The sequence below is a fragment of the Montipora foliosa genome, chromosome 12 (assembly GCF_036669935.1).
Source record: "Montipora foliosa isolate CH-2021 chromosome 12, ASM3666993v2, whole genome shotgun sequence".
Lineage (NCBI taxonomy): Eukaryota > Metazoa > Cnidaria > Anthozoa > Scleractinia > Acroporidae > Montipora > Montipora foliosa.
The window spans coordinates 40,946,027-40,963,526 of NC_090880.1; the positions used below are offsets into that span (position 1 = coordinate 40,946,027).

At 40.9% G+C, this 17,500-nt stretch overlaps 3 protein-coding genes across 3 annotated transcripts; 2 read left to right on the top strand and 1 right to left on the bottom strand.

Moving 5' to 3' along the window:
• Positions 1 to 4,019: 4,019 nt before the first annotated feature.
• LOC137981180 (uncharacterized) lies at positions 4,020 to 6,356 on the top strand. Its single transcript, XM_068828515.1, has 2 exons — positions 4,020 to 4,082; positions 5,256 to 6,356. The coding sequence occupies exons 1-2, from the start codon at positions 4,020 to 4,022 to the stop codon at positions 5,619 to 5,621; spliced, it is 429 nt and encodes a 142-aa protein (XP_068684616.1). The 3' UTR covers positions 5,622 to 6,356.
• LOC137978505 (uncharacterized) lies at positions 6,331 to 7,797 on the top strand. Its single transcript, XM_068825476.1, has one exon. The coding sequence runs from the start codon at positions 6,397 to 6,399 to the stop codon at positions 7,414 to 7,416; it is 1,020 nt and encodes a 339-aa protein (XP_068681577.1). The 5' UTR covers positions 6,331 to 6,396; the 3' UTR covers positions 7,417 to 7,797.
• Positions 7,798 to 11,873: 4,076 nt separating this feature from the next.
• LOC137979994 (uncharacterized) lies at positions 11,874 to 15,998 on the bottom strand. Its single transcript, XM_068827313.1, has 2 exons — positions 15,833 to 15,998; positions 11,874 to 14,455 (listed from the first exon to the last, which is right to left on the bottom strand). Exon 2 carries the CDS (start codon positions 14,418 to 14,420, stop codon positions 12,966 to 12,968), a length of 1,455 nt encoding a protein of 484 aa, XP_068683414.1. The 5' UTR covers positions 14,421 to 14,455; positions 15,833 to 15,998; the 3' UTR covers positions 11,874 to 12,965.
• Positions 15,999 to 17,500: the final 1,502 nt, after the last annotated feature.

Consider the following 17,500-nt stretch of genomic DNA (forward strand, 5'->3'; position numbering starts at 1 on the left):
GAGCTATGAAGCCACTGACGTTGGCAGCTGGTCATGTGTGGGTTCTAATGTTCCCGTGATGAATCAACCATTGAAATGATATATGAAAGGAATCATATACTGATTGCGTTCATATATGACTGCGGGGAGCGTAGCTTCACTTGATTACATATCCGCAGTTAAATATATGATTCCTTTCATATATCATTTCATTCGTCAATAAAATACAGTGCGCCATTATTCATTTCGTCTAAAATCTGCACTTTAAATATATACATTTCATTTCATTCACCGAGTCCTTTCATGGGAGCACATGAGCTGCTCCCAAATGAGTGGCTTCAGTTAGTAGAGCATTGCACCACCATGACACAGAAAAGAAAACAACGATATATATTGATTTTCTCTTTTATTTTGAACGTGTTCCCTTCAGATCGAATACCGGTCATTCTTCACAATCTCAGGGGCTACCGCCATATTATGTATGGCGTGGGAAATTGGAGAACACTACTATTAACCTCATTTCGAAGAATACGAAAAAGGATATTTTCGTTTCAATCGGTGACCTGGAATTTCTTGACTCGCTTCGATATATAAACGCATCGGTAGCAAAGCTTTTGTCGGGACGTTGGCGATTTTTGTATTGAATGAACGTAAAGAACTCACACATTGAACACAGATCTTTTAATGATACTTCAATACTAAATGATCTTATCGTAAGTTCGTTTTTTAACTTAATTTAGTCTCAACTTTAAGCCAATCTGTTAACTTTCTGCTGGCACTGTGAAGGATGATCCTGGGTCCCTATATTTAATCCACCAGTCAGTTTTTTCTAAGGATCAGCGCTTGAGCAATTTTCCTCCCTCTTCGCTTAATCTAAAAGATTGATGACATGAGATAAAAACCGAAGTTAGTGTGTGAAAACAGAGGTCTATTCTGATGGAAAAAATCATGACCATATTTTTAAGTACAACTCACTTTCTTCTCTTAAATCCGGAATAAACATCACTCGCCTTTGTACATTGAGATTTGCTATTCAACAGCAAAAATAAATGACGCTGTGTAGTAGTGCGGGTCACGTTTATAGACGGAATTGACAGAAGGGATCCTTGCAATTAGCTGGACAATTTTAAGTATTAAATTGTCTCATAGACACCCAGGGTTTTCGCTTGAGGGCGGAGGCCGACGTTTCATCCGGTGGTTTCCCATTCCATGTCTGGTACTTTGATGTCACAATTTAAGGGGTTTGTTTTATTTTTTTATTGTCATAATTTTATTACTTACTTTTTATAGAGAATTTGAGAGAACTCCAGCCTTGCCTGGGAAACTGATTCTTGGGTTCCAGAAACACTGGAAAACAGCGTTTCTGAGTGTTCTATTTTAAAAATTTCCTACTAATTCCCTAAATTTTAACCCTGGTTGTACAGCTTGTTTTTGTGAAAAAGGCCTTTGAAATGTCTAGTTTCCAGTACCCCTTCCAGGAGCTCGGTCATTATATTTAGCATTTTCCCCTGCTTTGCATTTATTTCTTAGGTAAAATCACATTTTACATCAATTGCAGTGACTAACAGCACCTTACAAGAGACATCCTGTTGCTTTAGATTCACAGATTTCAAAATCTTGATCTTTTACTTCGGTAAACTGTAGTAAGCCACCTTAAGGACGTTCGCGCCCATTGCTACTGCGCATCTTTTTGCACATGTCACGCACACGTCATGCATCGTAGACCAGGCAAGTAAACACGATGCTAAAGGCGCAAAAGTTTTCCACAAGAAGGGAACCTGAAAGTATGTGGCATCATGGGATAGCTGTGGACCCAGGTCTTCTCGGAAATGTCACGCAATGGCGTGACAGTGCGAATAGACAATCGCTTTGAGAACTTCGCAGCGATTTTACTCTCTTGAATGCTCGGTGACCCCCATTTTTCTTTCCGTAGATCACTTCCTTTCTTGATTTTGTCCATTTTAATAAAAAACAAAAAAAATCTGTACGTGAGAAGTTACAAATATTTGGCCTTTTATGCTCTCGTGCGACCGAAGTTTTCTTTCTTAGACTAATATGTATCGTTTTTCAAGGTCTATTTCACCTCAGAAAAAGACACCAGCTGCAAAGGTTAATTTAGTTTTATTAGTTATGTTGAACTGAGTACGTTTACCTGATCTAAATTTCACTCATGTAGCTTTTTTATTGCTGACAGTTGTAAGCTATGATCGTCTTAACGTAACGCAATCTTCTAAAAATGCACCTCATGATCTCGAAAACGAGCACGGTGACCCCCCATTTTTTTTGCCTTTTTGGCAAAAGTAGATCATTACCTTTCTGCGTGGCAAGTTTTAAAAAAATCTGTACGTGGGAACGTTTTGGGCGCGAACGTCCTTAAGTGCGAGAATCACTTCTATCAAATTCATGCATAATTTAAGTTACAAACAAAAGAAATAAAGTTTGAAAAAGTGTTGGGTTAAACGGTTTTCAAAACCCCAATTGCAACCATTACAATCTTTTTCAATTATGCTCATCCCTTCCTCCTTTTGCATTGCTGTCAATTTTTATCTTATTTGATTTGGTTGCTAGTTCCCAATCGCTGAATTTCAGAGGCTGAGTCCTGCTCGCCATGTTGTGACGTCAATGGGTTATCAAATTTGATAACTGTGCCGGACTGAGAACTGTCTATCCATCTAAACATATCTCGCAAACGGTATCGCTGGGAGTTGTTGTCTCTGCAGATGTTGGATGGTGTTGACAGTTGTGTGCAAACTAACGCAACAACTCCCAAGTATGTAAGGAAGTGTATTATGGAAAGGATACGACCCACAAGACTTTGTAAACTTACCAAATTAGGCTGCCATCTTGTTTTCAACATCTTAAGGCGTTGCCATCTCCATGGAGACCACGTACAACGTGCGTGCGTGACCAAAACAATGTTGGAAGAGCTGTGAAAACGGAACTGTGAACATGGAACAAAAGAAATGTTAGGAGTTGTTGGCTCGAAAGTTTGACCAGTTTCAAACGTCGCGCAACAACTCCAACAACATGCAACATGGTGTGCAAACATTTTCGTCCCAAGAACCCTCCGTATCTTTATGGCGAAACGTTTCTCCGACCACGTGACATAAGGAAATGGAGGGCTCTGGGGACGAGAATGGGTGTGTAAACGTTACCCAACATGTAACAGGAAACAATGTTGGAAGTTGTTGGCCAACAATGTCGGGACTCGGAGTTGTCGGCCAACAATGTCGGGAGTTGTTGGCCAACAATGTTGGGAGTTGTTAGGCAACAAAGTTGCGTCTGTTTGCACAGCGAATTAAAAGCTTAAAGGTGCCTTTGTATGCTTGGAAATCGAGGTCCGTTCGCATTAAACGAGTGGAAACCGCGAGACGTCAAGGGATAGAGCCTTTTCCCAACTTTCTTTGCTAATTTAGGCCCTTTTCAAACGTCAAACGTTACATGTGTCGGATCTAATGCAAATGAGCGAAAACAATTCGTTTTTCTAATTTGCATTAGATTCGACACATGTAAAATTCGACGTTTGAAACGGGCCTTGGAAGACGGGAGAGAAGTACGGGATGAGAAGAACGGAAAGAAATTGTCCGAGCTTTTTGTGGTTTGCGCCTCCTCTGAAATAAGAGGGAGCTTAAGCACGCGCGTTTTTGAGACGCGGACGGCAACCGGAAGAGACCAATTCGCGTTCCAGGACAGTTGTGTCTCCGAGATTTTTACACTAATCATCTCTAATGGAGAAAAGAAACTTGACAATGAAATGTGGTTGTGTGAAGACAAGTTAAAAGGGAAAACACGTCACTTCCGGTTGCCGTCCGCGTCTCAAAAACGCGCGTGCTTAAGTTCCCTAAGATTCACAAATGAACAACTTACCATAACCATGCCTCTTGTTTTCTACCAGTCTTTTAGGGACACCTACAATTATAACCCAAAATTAGATAATCTTGTCTATTGAAGTTTTCGGGTGTCACAATCTTACGTACCCCACTGAAGCACGCGTGCGCACAGCAAGGTCACATAATCTCTCAAGCCGATGACGTAAAAGAATGGAGTTCAACATTAACAACGCAACGCTCAAAATCAGTTTTTGCATTTGTTTAAATATACAGGTATGTTCGATTTTTTTTTTACATCGTGGAAGGTTTAATTTAAACCGCCGGCGCACCTCTTTAAAATTTCGAGACTTTTTTGCACTTTAAAAAGATATGTTTAAAAGATATCTCAGTTCTATTTTGCTAAGCTTTTCTTTGGAAATGTACTCTAGCTTTTCTTGATATTACTCTTGGATAAGAGTCTGCATGAAAGTATTCATATCCAGCATTAACTTTAGTCAATCTTCTTATTTTTTTCTTCATATTTAACTTGGAGATTTTGCAGTTTTACACTGCAACATATCATATAATTTCTTTCTTTACCCTCGGATTTTAGAGTAGCTTGGTGTAGCTAATATCTCCGAGCATTTATCCTTCTAACCTTGATATGTCACAGAAGGCAGACCACAACACCGGAAACTAAATACCCTACTCTTTGCGAATAGTGTGTGGGTTCTTTTACGTCCCACGGGATTATGAACATTGAAGATATTTGTGAGATGGGGCCTACGGTTTATAGTCCTTTTCCGACAAGACTAGAGAGTCTCACCATTTGCAGATGTCATGCATTACAAAGGCAGAACTTTCTCCTCAGTTATTTAAAGACCCTGAGTATTGGAGTCCGGCCGGAGTTTTGATTCCGTGACCTACCGCACAGTTGTCCGATGCTTAAGCAACTAAACCAACTGGTCGATGGTGAACGTGCTCACTTCATGCACCAATGCACTGATGATGCATTAGCGTTCAACCTACATTCCATTTATCGTTCATCTCACCTTCAATTTTGCAGACATAACCTTTTGGCACATAGCAGTCTGCATCAATCCATTCGGCCAGGTCTCCAGAGGACCGGAGGGCGATACAGATATCATATTCATTTTGATATCTATTGCTTGGCTCTCCAGGAGCCCAAAAGGCCGCCTCGTTTCTGTGTACAAAACACGGAACAATCTAATGCTAAATACACCATATACGAGCATCTAGTTTAAATGACAAGTCCTTTCTTTTCACCTGATTGGTGAGTTATTAGCAGTAACTAACAATCAACCACAATACAATTGGATCAATCAGGGGAATGAATGTCAAAAAAAAATCATTGATTTGACAATCTTTCATTCTTCATTCTTTCTCCGTAAAGACTGGTAAGGAAGATCTCATATTAAAGCTATTGTGATTCTTTTATCCCAATAGGTTTCCATGTTTGGTGATTATCCTTACGTTGACAACAATGTAACATTGGAGGATGAACCAGCAGAGCCTGGAGATACTGTGGATGCTGGTGTGGGTGCGGTTGATCCAGATACTGATGGTGTGGCTGCTGTCGCAGGTATTGAAGTCACTGCCGATGTGGGTGCTGGTGTGGCTGCAGATGGAGGTGCTCAAGACACTGCAGGTGTTGTTGTAGGTGGTCGATACACCGCTGTTGTGGGTGTGGATGCTGTTGCTCAAGATACTGGTAGTGCGGTTACTGTTGTGGATTCTGGAGCGGGTGCTGAAAGGGAATCCAAACTCAGAAAAAAGCAGAAGAGGACAAGGCAGCAGGAAAAACAAACTTAAAAAATAAGAACCCTGCACTTTAGATTTCATAACAGACGTTACATTTAACAAATAAAAAGTGGTTCGAAAAAAAAGAAGAGGACAAGGCAGCAGGAAAAACAAACTTAAAAAATAAGAACCCTGCACTTTAGATTTCATAACGGACGTTGCATTTAACAAATCGAAAGAGGTTCAGCGTTTACTGTTCTCTTATCGACAACGATATTCTTCAAAGTAGTCAAAATGTTGTGGACTGACGATGCGCAGCCGAGTGAGTCCACAAGAGAAATCTGTTGTTTTCGCTCATTTGCATTAGATTTGGCACATGATAAATGCGACGTTTAAAACGGGCCTAATAGAGGGAAAGTATTTGATAGAGGTTCAGAGCATCTTTTATTTTGTGGGTGTCGGAGGTTTTTATTGTGCTGCTATTGCACTCCTACCCTGCGAGAAAAGTGTATCAAAATTACACGAATTCGACGGCAAATAATTTGCGGCAACTCGTATGTCTGTCACGCTTCTTGGTCTGCTTTGCTGGGACGCAAGTGAAATTATGAATTAATAATTTTTCAGGCCATTAAACAAAGGTCGCACACAATAATGGAGCGTAAAAGCATAAATAGAAAAATCAGGGTATGCAAATTGGAGTTTGTTTTGATGTTTCCCAGACACCAGGGGGCAGGTGGAAGCCAAGACAGATTTTAATGACCAAATAAGGTCGCGAAAAGCACCGGTCCATGCCAAGAAATCGTATTTATAGCACCACTGGAAAACTACTTCTTTCACATTCAAAAACATGATGGAGGCGAATTTAAAACGAAAATCTCCAGAAGAAGATGATCAAGAACAACAACCTCACAAAGCCAGTTGCTCAACAACTCGATGGATAGCGTGGGAGCCTGAAAACTACCCGGAATGGGTTCGTTCTCTAGACGACGATGAAATTTTAAAGTTGTTTAACCTGGGCGTTAAAGTGCGACCGTATGTGACAGTCGGCGTGGCAGACATGGGCCTCAGCAAAGAGTTTTTAGCGGCGACGAAACCTCTTCAACATCAACTAGAAGGGCTGGAAGAGAAAATGGATTTCCAAGCGCCCGCCAACCCGTTGAAACAGCAACTGGAGGGGTTAAAAAAGAAAATGGAAGAAGATGTGACAAAGCCGTTAAAAAAGCTTCAGGCTCGTCTGGAGTTCTCGTCTCACAGCAAAGGTCGCGTGGCGGAACATCAAGTTTACGCGATCTTAAAAAAGCACTTTCCAAACTTCACCATCGTGGATACCTCCAGAGAACGCGGAAAAGGAGACCAGCGCGTCGAAACCTCCCGGCAGCATAAAATTCTGATTGAAATTAAGAACTACGAAAGTGGAAATGTCCCACAGTCCGAAGTGGATAAATTTATCCGCGACATGCAATTGGATTCACAACTTCACGTGGGTATTTTGTTTTCCATGGCGGGAGGAATCGCCAACAAGATCAAGACCGGGAGTTCTTTTGAAGTGGTATGGACGGGAAAACAACATCTCATTTACGTCTCCAATGCAGCCGAAGATGAAACCCTACTCGTATGGAGTGTTTGGTTGGCGGACGAGCTAGCGGAAACCCAGAAAAGCGTAGAAGGGCGTTTAGAAGCGACGCAGTTAGACAAGCTGAAGGAGCTTTACGAAGAATTAAAACAAAATAAAAAACATCAAAAAACCCTTCAGGACATCATAAAATCTCTAGAAGAGAATGTATCTTCCTTAAAAGAAAATGCGTTGGTCACCTCCAAATCCATGAAGGACATTCCTAACAAAATGAAAACTATTTTAAATTTGTAAATTTTTGTTCTTAAGCAAGAAAATTAACTATAGTAAAATAACATGTCATCATTGTCAGATGAATAAATTAGAAATAACGGAAAGGCATATTTATAGATTTAGAAAGTGAGAAAATAAATTAGCATGAAAGCATTCAGTTAAAAAGTTTTGCGCGAATGGAATCCGTTTGCGTGTTCAGTTTCGGTCCTTTGTTCTTAATCCACAGCCTTTCATAGATCAAACAATCGAGTTTGCTACGGCATTTCTTTAGGACTTTAAAGTTCTTAATTAAGTTGGTAGGTGTTAAACCATGCGCGTCCCTGAAATGTTTTCCGATCACGGAATGTTTATGTTCCTCTACGCATTGATGGAGAATAAAAATTAAAACAAAACGTTCTCCCATCCTTTTTTGGACATCCCACATGTCTCGTTCTCCCACTCCTTTTAAAACATCCTCACTTCGTCACCTTATCGCTTACGCCCAAGCCCTCTCTTCGGCGGGGCATGTGACAGGTGCTGGACCCTTTCCGGGTGGCTTCACCCATCACGGGATCTCATGACGTCATACTTTCCTCGATTCCATCCCTATATAAACCCTTGCCTTTTTATGGAGGTGTATCTATGGCAAAACTCGATGATCAGTATTTCAAATAAAATCGTCCAAATCATGAATGAATCAATCCAAAGCTGAATGGCAACAAGCCGATTCTGTAAATGGCCATCACGGAAAGAGGTATAACGCAGAGGCATGACGCAAAAAAGCATAACGCAAACGGCCATAACGCAAATAGGTATCGCGCGAATAGGCATAACGCAAGTAGGCATCACGCATAACCCAAATGGCCATAGCGCGAAAAGGATAACACAATGAGGCATAAGACAGAGCCGTAACGCAGAGGCATAACTTAAACAGGAAGGAAAAGTCCGATAGCGATTATATGTTCTTTCCCTTGAACAATCAATTGACTTTTTTTAGAGCTGAAATTGTTTACGGAGTACACAGCTAGTCTCCATTCTTCAAAGGGTCTTTGCGTTATACCTTTCTGCGTTATGCCTCTGCGTTATTCCTCTTTACGTTATGGCTATTTGCGTTATGGCTGTTTGCGTTATGGCTATTTGCGTTATGGCTGTTATCGTTATGGCTCCATTCAGCTTTGGATTGAAGCATTTATGATTTGGACGATTTTATTTCAAATACTGATCATTGAATTTTGTCATTGATATACCTCCATAGGAGTGACGCCCACAACATCGGGACCCCGCCGGGAGTCTTCCGCCGCTCCTTCCACTAAAATCAAATCTACGTTGTATCGGCTCTTGCTTAAAATATTTAGTTTCTCAACTTGAAATAACGCCGATCAGATCAAGCCACTGATCCAACGTACACCGACAGGAAAATTGTCCACGGTTGCTTGCTTCGAAACTCTGGCTCCTTCCTCGCTTTTTTCACCCTTTTTGACTCCAACCCTCACCTTTTTCCCCTTGTCACGCTATTTCTGTCACATTTTCTGACCTGACACTCCCGCTTACGGTAAAATTAATGAGCTCTTTTTTCCCGCCAAAACCTTTCCCGCCAAATCCCTGCATTCTGATTGGTCGAGAGCCTCCGTTGCCATGGAAATAACCCCATTTTTGCATAAATTAGCCTCTGCTCGATATCTGTTCGGTATTCCGACACTTAACCTGCTATATCCTCTTCATTTGTGGACTAGATGAACGTGTTTGTCCATTTGAGCCAGGCGAAAAACACTGATCTACTCCCAAGTTGGGTAGAAACCTACTGGTAAAGATGGTCACTCCTGTTCATCGACTTGTGTCTTGAGTTTTTATGTTGAATGTATAGCTGAACTGACCCCTGATCCCTGATCCCTGATCCTGTGCTCAATACTGCTGATGGTTTCTGCTATGATGTTTCAAAGACCTCAGTGTTTACCACACAGTGTGAAACTCCGCGCTTTTTCCCTTCCTCAGAAGACTGAATGTAAATTTCTGATAACATCAGCGTTCGCTGCAGGCCTAAGTGTGCTGCATTGTGTTTTAGCTACATTTTCAAAAGGACGGAAATCCTTAAACTTTAACTGTTCCATATTTATCCAAAGTTTATGGAAATCCAATTTTATTAAAACCAGACCTTTTAATGAACTTTAGATCCTTTTCTTCTCTTTATTAAAATGTAAATTGGACTAATTTTGACTTTTGGGGTCAGATTAAGCGCCATGACTGGCTTACTAGACAAAGAAAATCTTTGTCTTTGCTTTCCCGATTGACATAAAGGCAAATACAAGATGTCTTTTCCAAACTTCCCTTGTTACAAATAACGGACTTCAGTAACATATCGGACGTTAACATCATCAAAATTTGGTATGAGAATATATCACGGGCCAAAATCATTTAAAAATAAATTATAGGTGGTTTTCAACCACAGATAACAATGCTGTTCGTGAAATGTGCAATTGCTGGTGGAAGAACAAAAGGAGCAAATGTGAAATTTTTTGTTTTCGTCCACCAACATCGCGGCGATTACGTAACGTGAAAACTTCCTATAACATCAGTTATAACAAAAGGTAGTTCCGGATTACAGAAGTATTCTCCTTCCTTTAGCATACCTTCAGTTAATCTTGAGGAGTGACAAAACTTTGAAGTCCATCGTTTAAACAGATTTCTACCAGTGTTTAACAAAACCGCGTTCTAACTCAATTTCATCTTTGATGATGTTGAGGTTGTTTATTGTCAAAAGGCAATGCCGAGGGAGCAACAGCAACAGAAGAGAAAAAATATCTGCTTTAAAGCAACTCACTTCAAGAAAACGTGGAAAGGTCCTTGGAATCTTTGCTAGTCGTCACGATCCGACAACTGGAGGCTCGGAGATCCCGGGTTCAAGACCCGCTCTGACCACTCGTTGAATTTGATCCTGGTTGGTTCAACTTCCCAGCCGCACTTGTAAATAGCCAACTGGTTTGCCTCCAGCCAGTTGGGATTCTTAACAGTTGTTGTTGTTGTTCTGTTCTGTCGTTTCTTTGTGTTTTATTGGTCCTGAAAAGTCCCTATGGGGAGCGGTCAATTATGTATGTATGTGTGTATGTATGTGTGTATGTGTGTGTGTATGTATGTATGTATGTATGTAACGTGTCATATGTAAGGCAACCGAGAAAACATGCTGACACAAAGCACAAAAAATGCAGGCCATTGCTTACGAAATAAGGAAGCTAAGAGTATCTGAATATTACATGTCATTTTACTCAGGTATTCTGGCGAGAAGCAGTGAAGCTTTATAAAGCGAGACCTTGAAAAGATGAGACAAAGATAATTCAGAATTACTTACTAAATTCCGCATATTCCTGTGTAACACTGAAGTGCAAGATTTCCAAAACTAGGAGCACGATGCATTGTTCATTCTTTTGGAGCATCATTTTTACAGGCTGTTTTCGCGTGTCCTATGTTACAATTGAGCCTCTAATCCACCTACCACTTATTTTCTTGCCACGAATTTATCTCGGACGTCTCTTGTGGACACGTTATTTCGGTAGCAGAGGCGACAAAAAAAAGGGCTGGAGTTTTTTTATTTTTAGTGGAAGGATTTCCTTACGAAACTCATCTGAAAAACGATGATAATTAACCATTTGTGCCCACGAAAAAGCGCAATATGAGAAAAAATGACAAAAAAGTAAGTGATGTCATGTCTACACCGCAAGACTCTATCTCTTTGCATTTTGTCTCGAAGAGACAAAACGCAGTCATGACGCATGCGTGACATTCTCTTGTATTAACGTAATGGCTCAAAGGAATACTCGTCGAACACTACAGTTCTTAGAATTTCACGGGTCGAAATAACGCATCACGACATCACGAGATTCAGTCGAGATTTTATCGGGTCTTTAACAAGACTTATTATTATGTTCGAATCTGTAAGAAAGGAATACCAACTGTATTATCTTATAATACTACATCGGCGTGCATTTCTCTTGGAATGAAAAGATACGTCTTCGAAATTCTTCTATTTACAAATTTAATAGGTTTTTGTGCAATATTTGTTCTTTTAATTCAACTGAAATGAGAAAACGTAGCTCTAACAAGCGCCTTTGAAACGCCCTGTTTTTGATCTATTGACTTCAAGTTAATTCGGAAACCGTAAGTTTATCCGATGTTGTCCGTATCACGTGACCTCGTCAATCATAAAAGATGGTCGTAGCACAAAAAGGAGGCCAGAAATGGAAAGAGTATGATGAAATCAGGGGCACCCAACGAGAATATAGTTTAAAACCATTTAAACATAGCATTGTTAAACGTATTTTAGTATTTAAACGGTAGATATAGGAATATTTTTATCCCCTAAAATTTTTTCATCTGTTCGGATTCCCTAGCTCAAAGTCTTGTGATACGAAAATTATAGGGATTAAAACTTACCTTTTCAAAAATTACAGCCAGAAAAAAGGCTCCCGAAAATTATAGGTGACCTTTTTAGGGTAAAAATGGGCAATCATACCATGTTTTAGATGTTCGAAAATTCTAAGACAGGCAGACAAGCAAGGAATTTTATAACAAATGTTCCGAAAATTCTAGATCTCGAATAGTCTTCCGAACAGATATTTTGTGAAAATTGACGTTGGGTGTCCCTGATAAAATTAGTGAGAAAGTCAATTTTGAGGCAATTGACATTTAGGTGAGAGATTTTACGGTGATTTTAATGCTAAAAAAAAACTGAGATTTTAATGGAAAACAGCTGCTGGATAAAAGTAAAGTAAAGTAAAGCAACCACATTTAACGTCGATAACTCGTAACAGTAATTCAACTGACAAACCTGAGGTCGACGGTGCGCTCATTTTACTCTCCCCTCGCCATCAGTGCTCCGTTTTACGGGTATTCAAAGCTACTTAAGCTACACAGAACGGAAAGAAGTCGAAACAAGGATGTGAGATGCGGGAATCGAACTCAGGACCTCTTGCACCAAGGCCGCGCACTAACCGACTGTGCTATCTTCAAATTTTCAAAGACTCAAACTGCTCTAAAATCACGCACCAAAACGTTAAACATTTCTGGCATTTGTTTTGTACCATGACCATTGTAATGATTAGAGCAGTGTACTTCCACCAATGAAGCCCGAATCTATTTTTTGTTGGACTTTTCACTATACAATGGAAGTCAACTCAATAGCTACAATTCAATGCCTGTTTGTGATGTTTTGCTCTTTAAGTTTAAATCGAACATTGTAGCCATCTTGGTGGTAACCTAATTTCTTCCTGTTTTGTAAACATTTTTCTATTCTCAATCATCGAGTGAAAAATAAGGCGTCGTGTAACAGCTGATAACCTGTCATCAGAACATGTGATTTTCGTGCAGAATGAAGCATTATTATTTGAGGGAAAAACTGATTTCAAAAGCAGGTAGTGTTTTAAGAAGGGCGGAGTGGCGGGGTACGAAAGAGTAGTCCTTGAAACGTCAGAGATGAGCCTCTAGCTCTCCACTGAAGTTTTAAGGAGAACTCTTTCTCTCCACAATCTTCCTCACTTCGAGATGTACATATTCAAGATAGCATCGTTCGTCTGTAATGCAGGCTTTTTCGCTATCCCATTTTACCAAGTGTCATAGTTGCACAAAGCGTTCGCTATAACGTTACTGATAGCATTCTCAACAACTCCTCCACAGTCTCCTCGTTCCATTCTCTTGGCGTAATGGGTCTGATCATGCGTTGCTCCTATGCGACTGTTTGAAATCTGAAAAGCATCTATGATTTGAACGCCACCCGCTCGTAGCGCCAGGTCGGTCAGACCGTTTAGCTGCGCTACGCGCGAAGGGGACGGATTTTCTAACCATTCTACCATAGCGCGATCATCCCGCCAAGGAAGACTGACTGTATTTACCCAAAGGAATCGTTTGGGTTTTTCACCCGAGCGATTCATAGCTCGAATTGCTTCCAAAAAAGCGTGTAGTTTTTCAGTCATGAATTCAGGCTTGGTGCTCTCTCTCAATATCCAGTGACCGAAGTTCATGAGAAACAGCTTGCCACTGAAAACAGATGGAGGTAATTCCTTAGAAAACATAGACCTGCGAGTCCTTGGGTGAACGTAAATTTCAAAAGGCATTGAGATGTTTGAGAAAGTAAGTGGCCATCGCGTTCCACGCGCGTCGAACACCCACTCGATCCGTGGGATCTTGTCGAACACCATTTTTACGTGTGTTTTGATGCATCCGTGACAAGAACCATGTAGCCGCGTGACCCAGTGATAAGTCCTATAACGCATGTGCGAGTCCCCGGTGAACACAATCTCAGACCACCCCTGTTTCGCAAAGCATTTCTTTATCTCGTCGTTGCTATAGTGATGCAGTTGGCAAAAGTACGGCAACCAATGAAAGCCGTGGATTTGATCAAAGTCATATACTGGATCAAGCTGCCATTGGCCACACCTCTCAATCCCTGGGATACTTCCGCACTCAACCCACCTCCCGGGAGCAATACCGCTTTCTGCTTGCGTGCAGTAACGAGAGTACCCCTCGGGGTACAGGCCTGGAGATACTGGGATATCAAATGGACTATTGCGCGCATGCTGCAAAATCGCTTTTGTGTGATATCGATACTCCAGGCTTGCGTTATTAACATATGTTAAAATAACAAGGATGATATACTCATCCGCGAACGTTAGTCTCAATGACGCGTTGTAAGTGTCGTTGCCGATATGTGTGACGCTACCCGTTACCATTTCATGGGATCCGAAAGCCTGCAATCGAAAAGTTGAGCCACCTGGCTCTTTCGCATCGATTGCACTCTGTGCAGCGACTGTGCATTTTTCCTTTGGAGTCGGAGTGATCGTAAATGAAATGAGCTGCCATGCCTGGGCAGCCTGTGGAACCTGCACGGTGTACAGGCATCCCAAGTCAATAAGTGGCTGGATTGATTTCTTTGTTGGTGCATCTCGATTCCAAAGTCCTTTGAAGATGAGCACCAGTATGACGACAAAGAGAAGCAAGATGACTAGTCGCGCAGGTCTGAAGCATCCTTTAACATATTCTCCCGCGACACTCTTCCTCATCACACGCCCCTCGCACGAAGGGGCCCTGGGGCAACCTGAAATAAATTTGAAACCATTTCAGAGACTTGGCCTTCTACCTACGTTAAACTCATGCGCGAATATCTTCATCATGAATAAAATTGGAAAAACCCCCCTTACACGCCTCAATCTAGCAAGTGATCTTTAGCTGAACGGGACCGGATAGCGATTAAAACGATTAGGTGTTAGAGCGGTTTTCTATTGAGTGTCGAAAGTAATTAGCGAATTGCTTAGGTTTTGCACTACTTCACTCGGTGATTGGTTTAAAGTTCCCGCGCCACTTTTTCAACCAATCAGAAACAAAACCAAAACCAATCGTGGCTCGAGCGTGCACATTTTCCCGTGCTTTGTGTCGGCTACGTGTAATTACTTCGAGTTTTGATTGGTTTACTGGATTGTCTCAGTCCTTTTTGATTGGCTAAAGTAATTACTTTGGTTTTGGTTTTACGACACTCATTTGAAAACTGCTCTATCCGATGAAGACTTCATATTATCGTACCCATCAGCGAAAACTTGAAAGTTGTACCATACAGCAAATAACGTTACAAACAGCACTTCCTTCTTAGCTTGATATTTAAGACAGATTCCTAAGAGTGTTGGCTTGGCGGAATTCGACCCAACCAACCTTTTTCCTGCACAAACCTTCAGGACTTTTCCTAAACCTTACTCAACTGGTTTGACCCCAATTGTTCCTTTATGAAAGCAGAGCATTGAAACGTTTTGGTCACATCATGCCAAGTAAACTGATCAAAAACATGTCTCGAAGGAATACAGCTGGTAATTAAAAGAAGCAGGGGAGACAAGAGAAGAAAGTGGTACCTGACGACAACATCACTAAATGGTCAGATCTCGATCTCAATTCCTTAAACCGAGCGAGCCACCGGAGATCATGGTCTCTGGAGAGAGATAAGTAAAGCAAGTGCACATTCTACTCTGCGCGAAGATGGCGTTCTATCACGATTAAATCGTTGTAATGAACAAAACGCCGAAACGCTTCCGCCAAGTTTGCAAATGTTATGGCACCCTTATGCTAGCATCTCTACTGAAACAGACCATCCTTGTTACATTTGAGTGAATTATTAACCTGATGCATTTCAATAAGCATTGTTTGCTGGTATAAGTAGCCAAACGCCAATTAAACGAAGTAACTCAAGCGATGATTCTTTGACAGTCGAATGGTCGGGGCAGAATCGAATATGAAAATTAGCAACCTCGTTAAGGAACAACTTCAAGTAATATGTAAGTGACACGGCAAGAAAAAGTGGTTAAGTCTGTCCCCTTGTTTCCTATCGGCAAAATCAAACTATTATTTTTACATCGGTGAATGACCGAGTGAAACATGAATCATAGAGTTCGGAAGCCCGTGACTGGACATAAACACGATTACAGCTTACCTTAAATGCGATGACAAGGGCCACTTTTCTGCCAATAAGCTAACAATGAAGCTACACATGTATTCACCGACTGACTTTTGTATCAGATACTAAGCCCTGCACGGACGCGCCTTATTCCTTGTGAGAAAACGACTTCTCAAAATCGTGTTCTGAACTTTATGTTTATATTAACACGAGGTTTCTATTGTTCGTTCTGCAAGGTTGTTTCATTATTTATAATCAGTCCGGCTTGGCTGTGTTACGAAACGCGCGCATTGGTTAGCAACTAATTACTGGTACCTGTTTCATGGCACCCAATTTCTTCATTCAATCATTCTCTCTCTACTACGATTCGTTTCCCCTGGAAAGCTGATCTATCCACAAGCACATAACAGGAGCTTCCGCAGCTCACCTTTTTTTGTTTTTGTTTGTTTGTTTTTTTTTTACTTTATTCGCCACAATTCATGGAGTGACAGGGGAGAGGAACAGAACTTTCGTCCCAATTGACACCTAACCTCTATATCCATAGATCAGACCACAACACCGGGAACTCCATGCTCTACTCTTCTCGAATGGTGTGTGGGTTCTTTAACGTCCCACAGAATTTCTACCTACCTCATACCTCCTCCAAGACTATCTACATTAAGAACCGCCTCTCTCGTCAAGTTTTATCAACGTAACCAATCAAAAGAGAGATTTAACATCGCGTTTGCGTGTCAGGCTCAAAATTGTGCTTTGCCAAAAATCAAAGTAACTTATTTGATTTAGCTCATTTCCTATCTGTTGCCTAATGACATCAAGCAACTTTTCACAAGACAGAGAAAAGTTACAATAAGAATTTCCTTTTGCTGCAAACGGACAAGCAGCAGCCATTCATTTTCTAGACCCCCATGCCAGTCGAGTTGACGGTGAATTGTGTTTTGTCACGCAATCCAGAGAAACTTGGGGAAACGGGATAAAGACCCGGCAACATGATCTCTTCTCTAAATTAATGATTATCACCAATTCGTAAATTGCCTTGAATTTACTATTATGGTTATTTAGGAAACTGTGTCCCAGGACTTGTGGGAACATTAGAACCCACAAATGACCAGTTCCCAACGTCATTCGCTCTCAAGTTAGAGCGCGTCGCACCAGTCTCGCGAGGTCTTGGGTTCAAACCCGTTGAAGTCCTGAATTTTTCCGGCTTCTCTACGCAATTGCCAAAATTGCCTTCATAACTGCGAGGGTTATAGCTTTACTTGAGAGAAATTAAGGAAAGTAAAAAATCATATTCGTGGATTGGATTTGAACCAGGATATCTACTCTGTAGAAACCTCTTCTTTCCGCTACTCCACTGGAGATCAAGACATTGCTCTTTGAAAAAAATATTTCTTTAAGTCTCCCAGAGAATATCGCTGCTGAAAAGTAATTAGGACTAAGCTAGATTTCTTTGAAATGTTTAGTTTTGTCGTGAAGTTTGGTAACCGACTTTTTAAAGTGTTTAGAATTGTTTGTTGCCGTTTGATAAATAATACAGCATTATTAGTAGTGTTTAAAATATTAAATGTTTTAAGCAAGAGCCGATACAACGTAGATTTGATTTGATTTTAGTGGTGTACTATATTTCGGCTGGCCAAACCAGCCTTCTTCAGGTACAATGAGAGTTTACATTGAATTGCTTCTATGTACATTTAACAAATAGATTCC

Coding starts and splice junctions, on each gene's coding strand:
- LOC137981180 (XM_068828515.1), top strand. CDS start 4,020: ATGGAGTTCAACATTAACAACGCAACGCTCAAAATCAGTTTTTGCATT. Junction 4,083..5,255: donor GCATTTGTTTAAATATACAG/GTATGTTCGATT, acceptor TTATCCCAATAG/GTTTCCATGTTTGGTGATTA.
- LOC137978505 (XM_068825476.1), top strand. CDS start 6,397: ATGATGGAGGCGAATTTAAAACGAAAATCTCCAGAAGAAGATGATCAA.
- LOC137979994 (XM_068827313.1), bottom strand. CDS start 14,420: ATGAGGAAGAGTGTCGCGGGAGAATATGTTAAAGGATGCTTCAGACCT.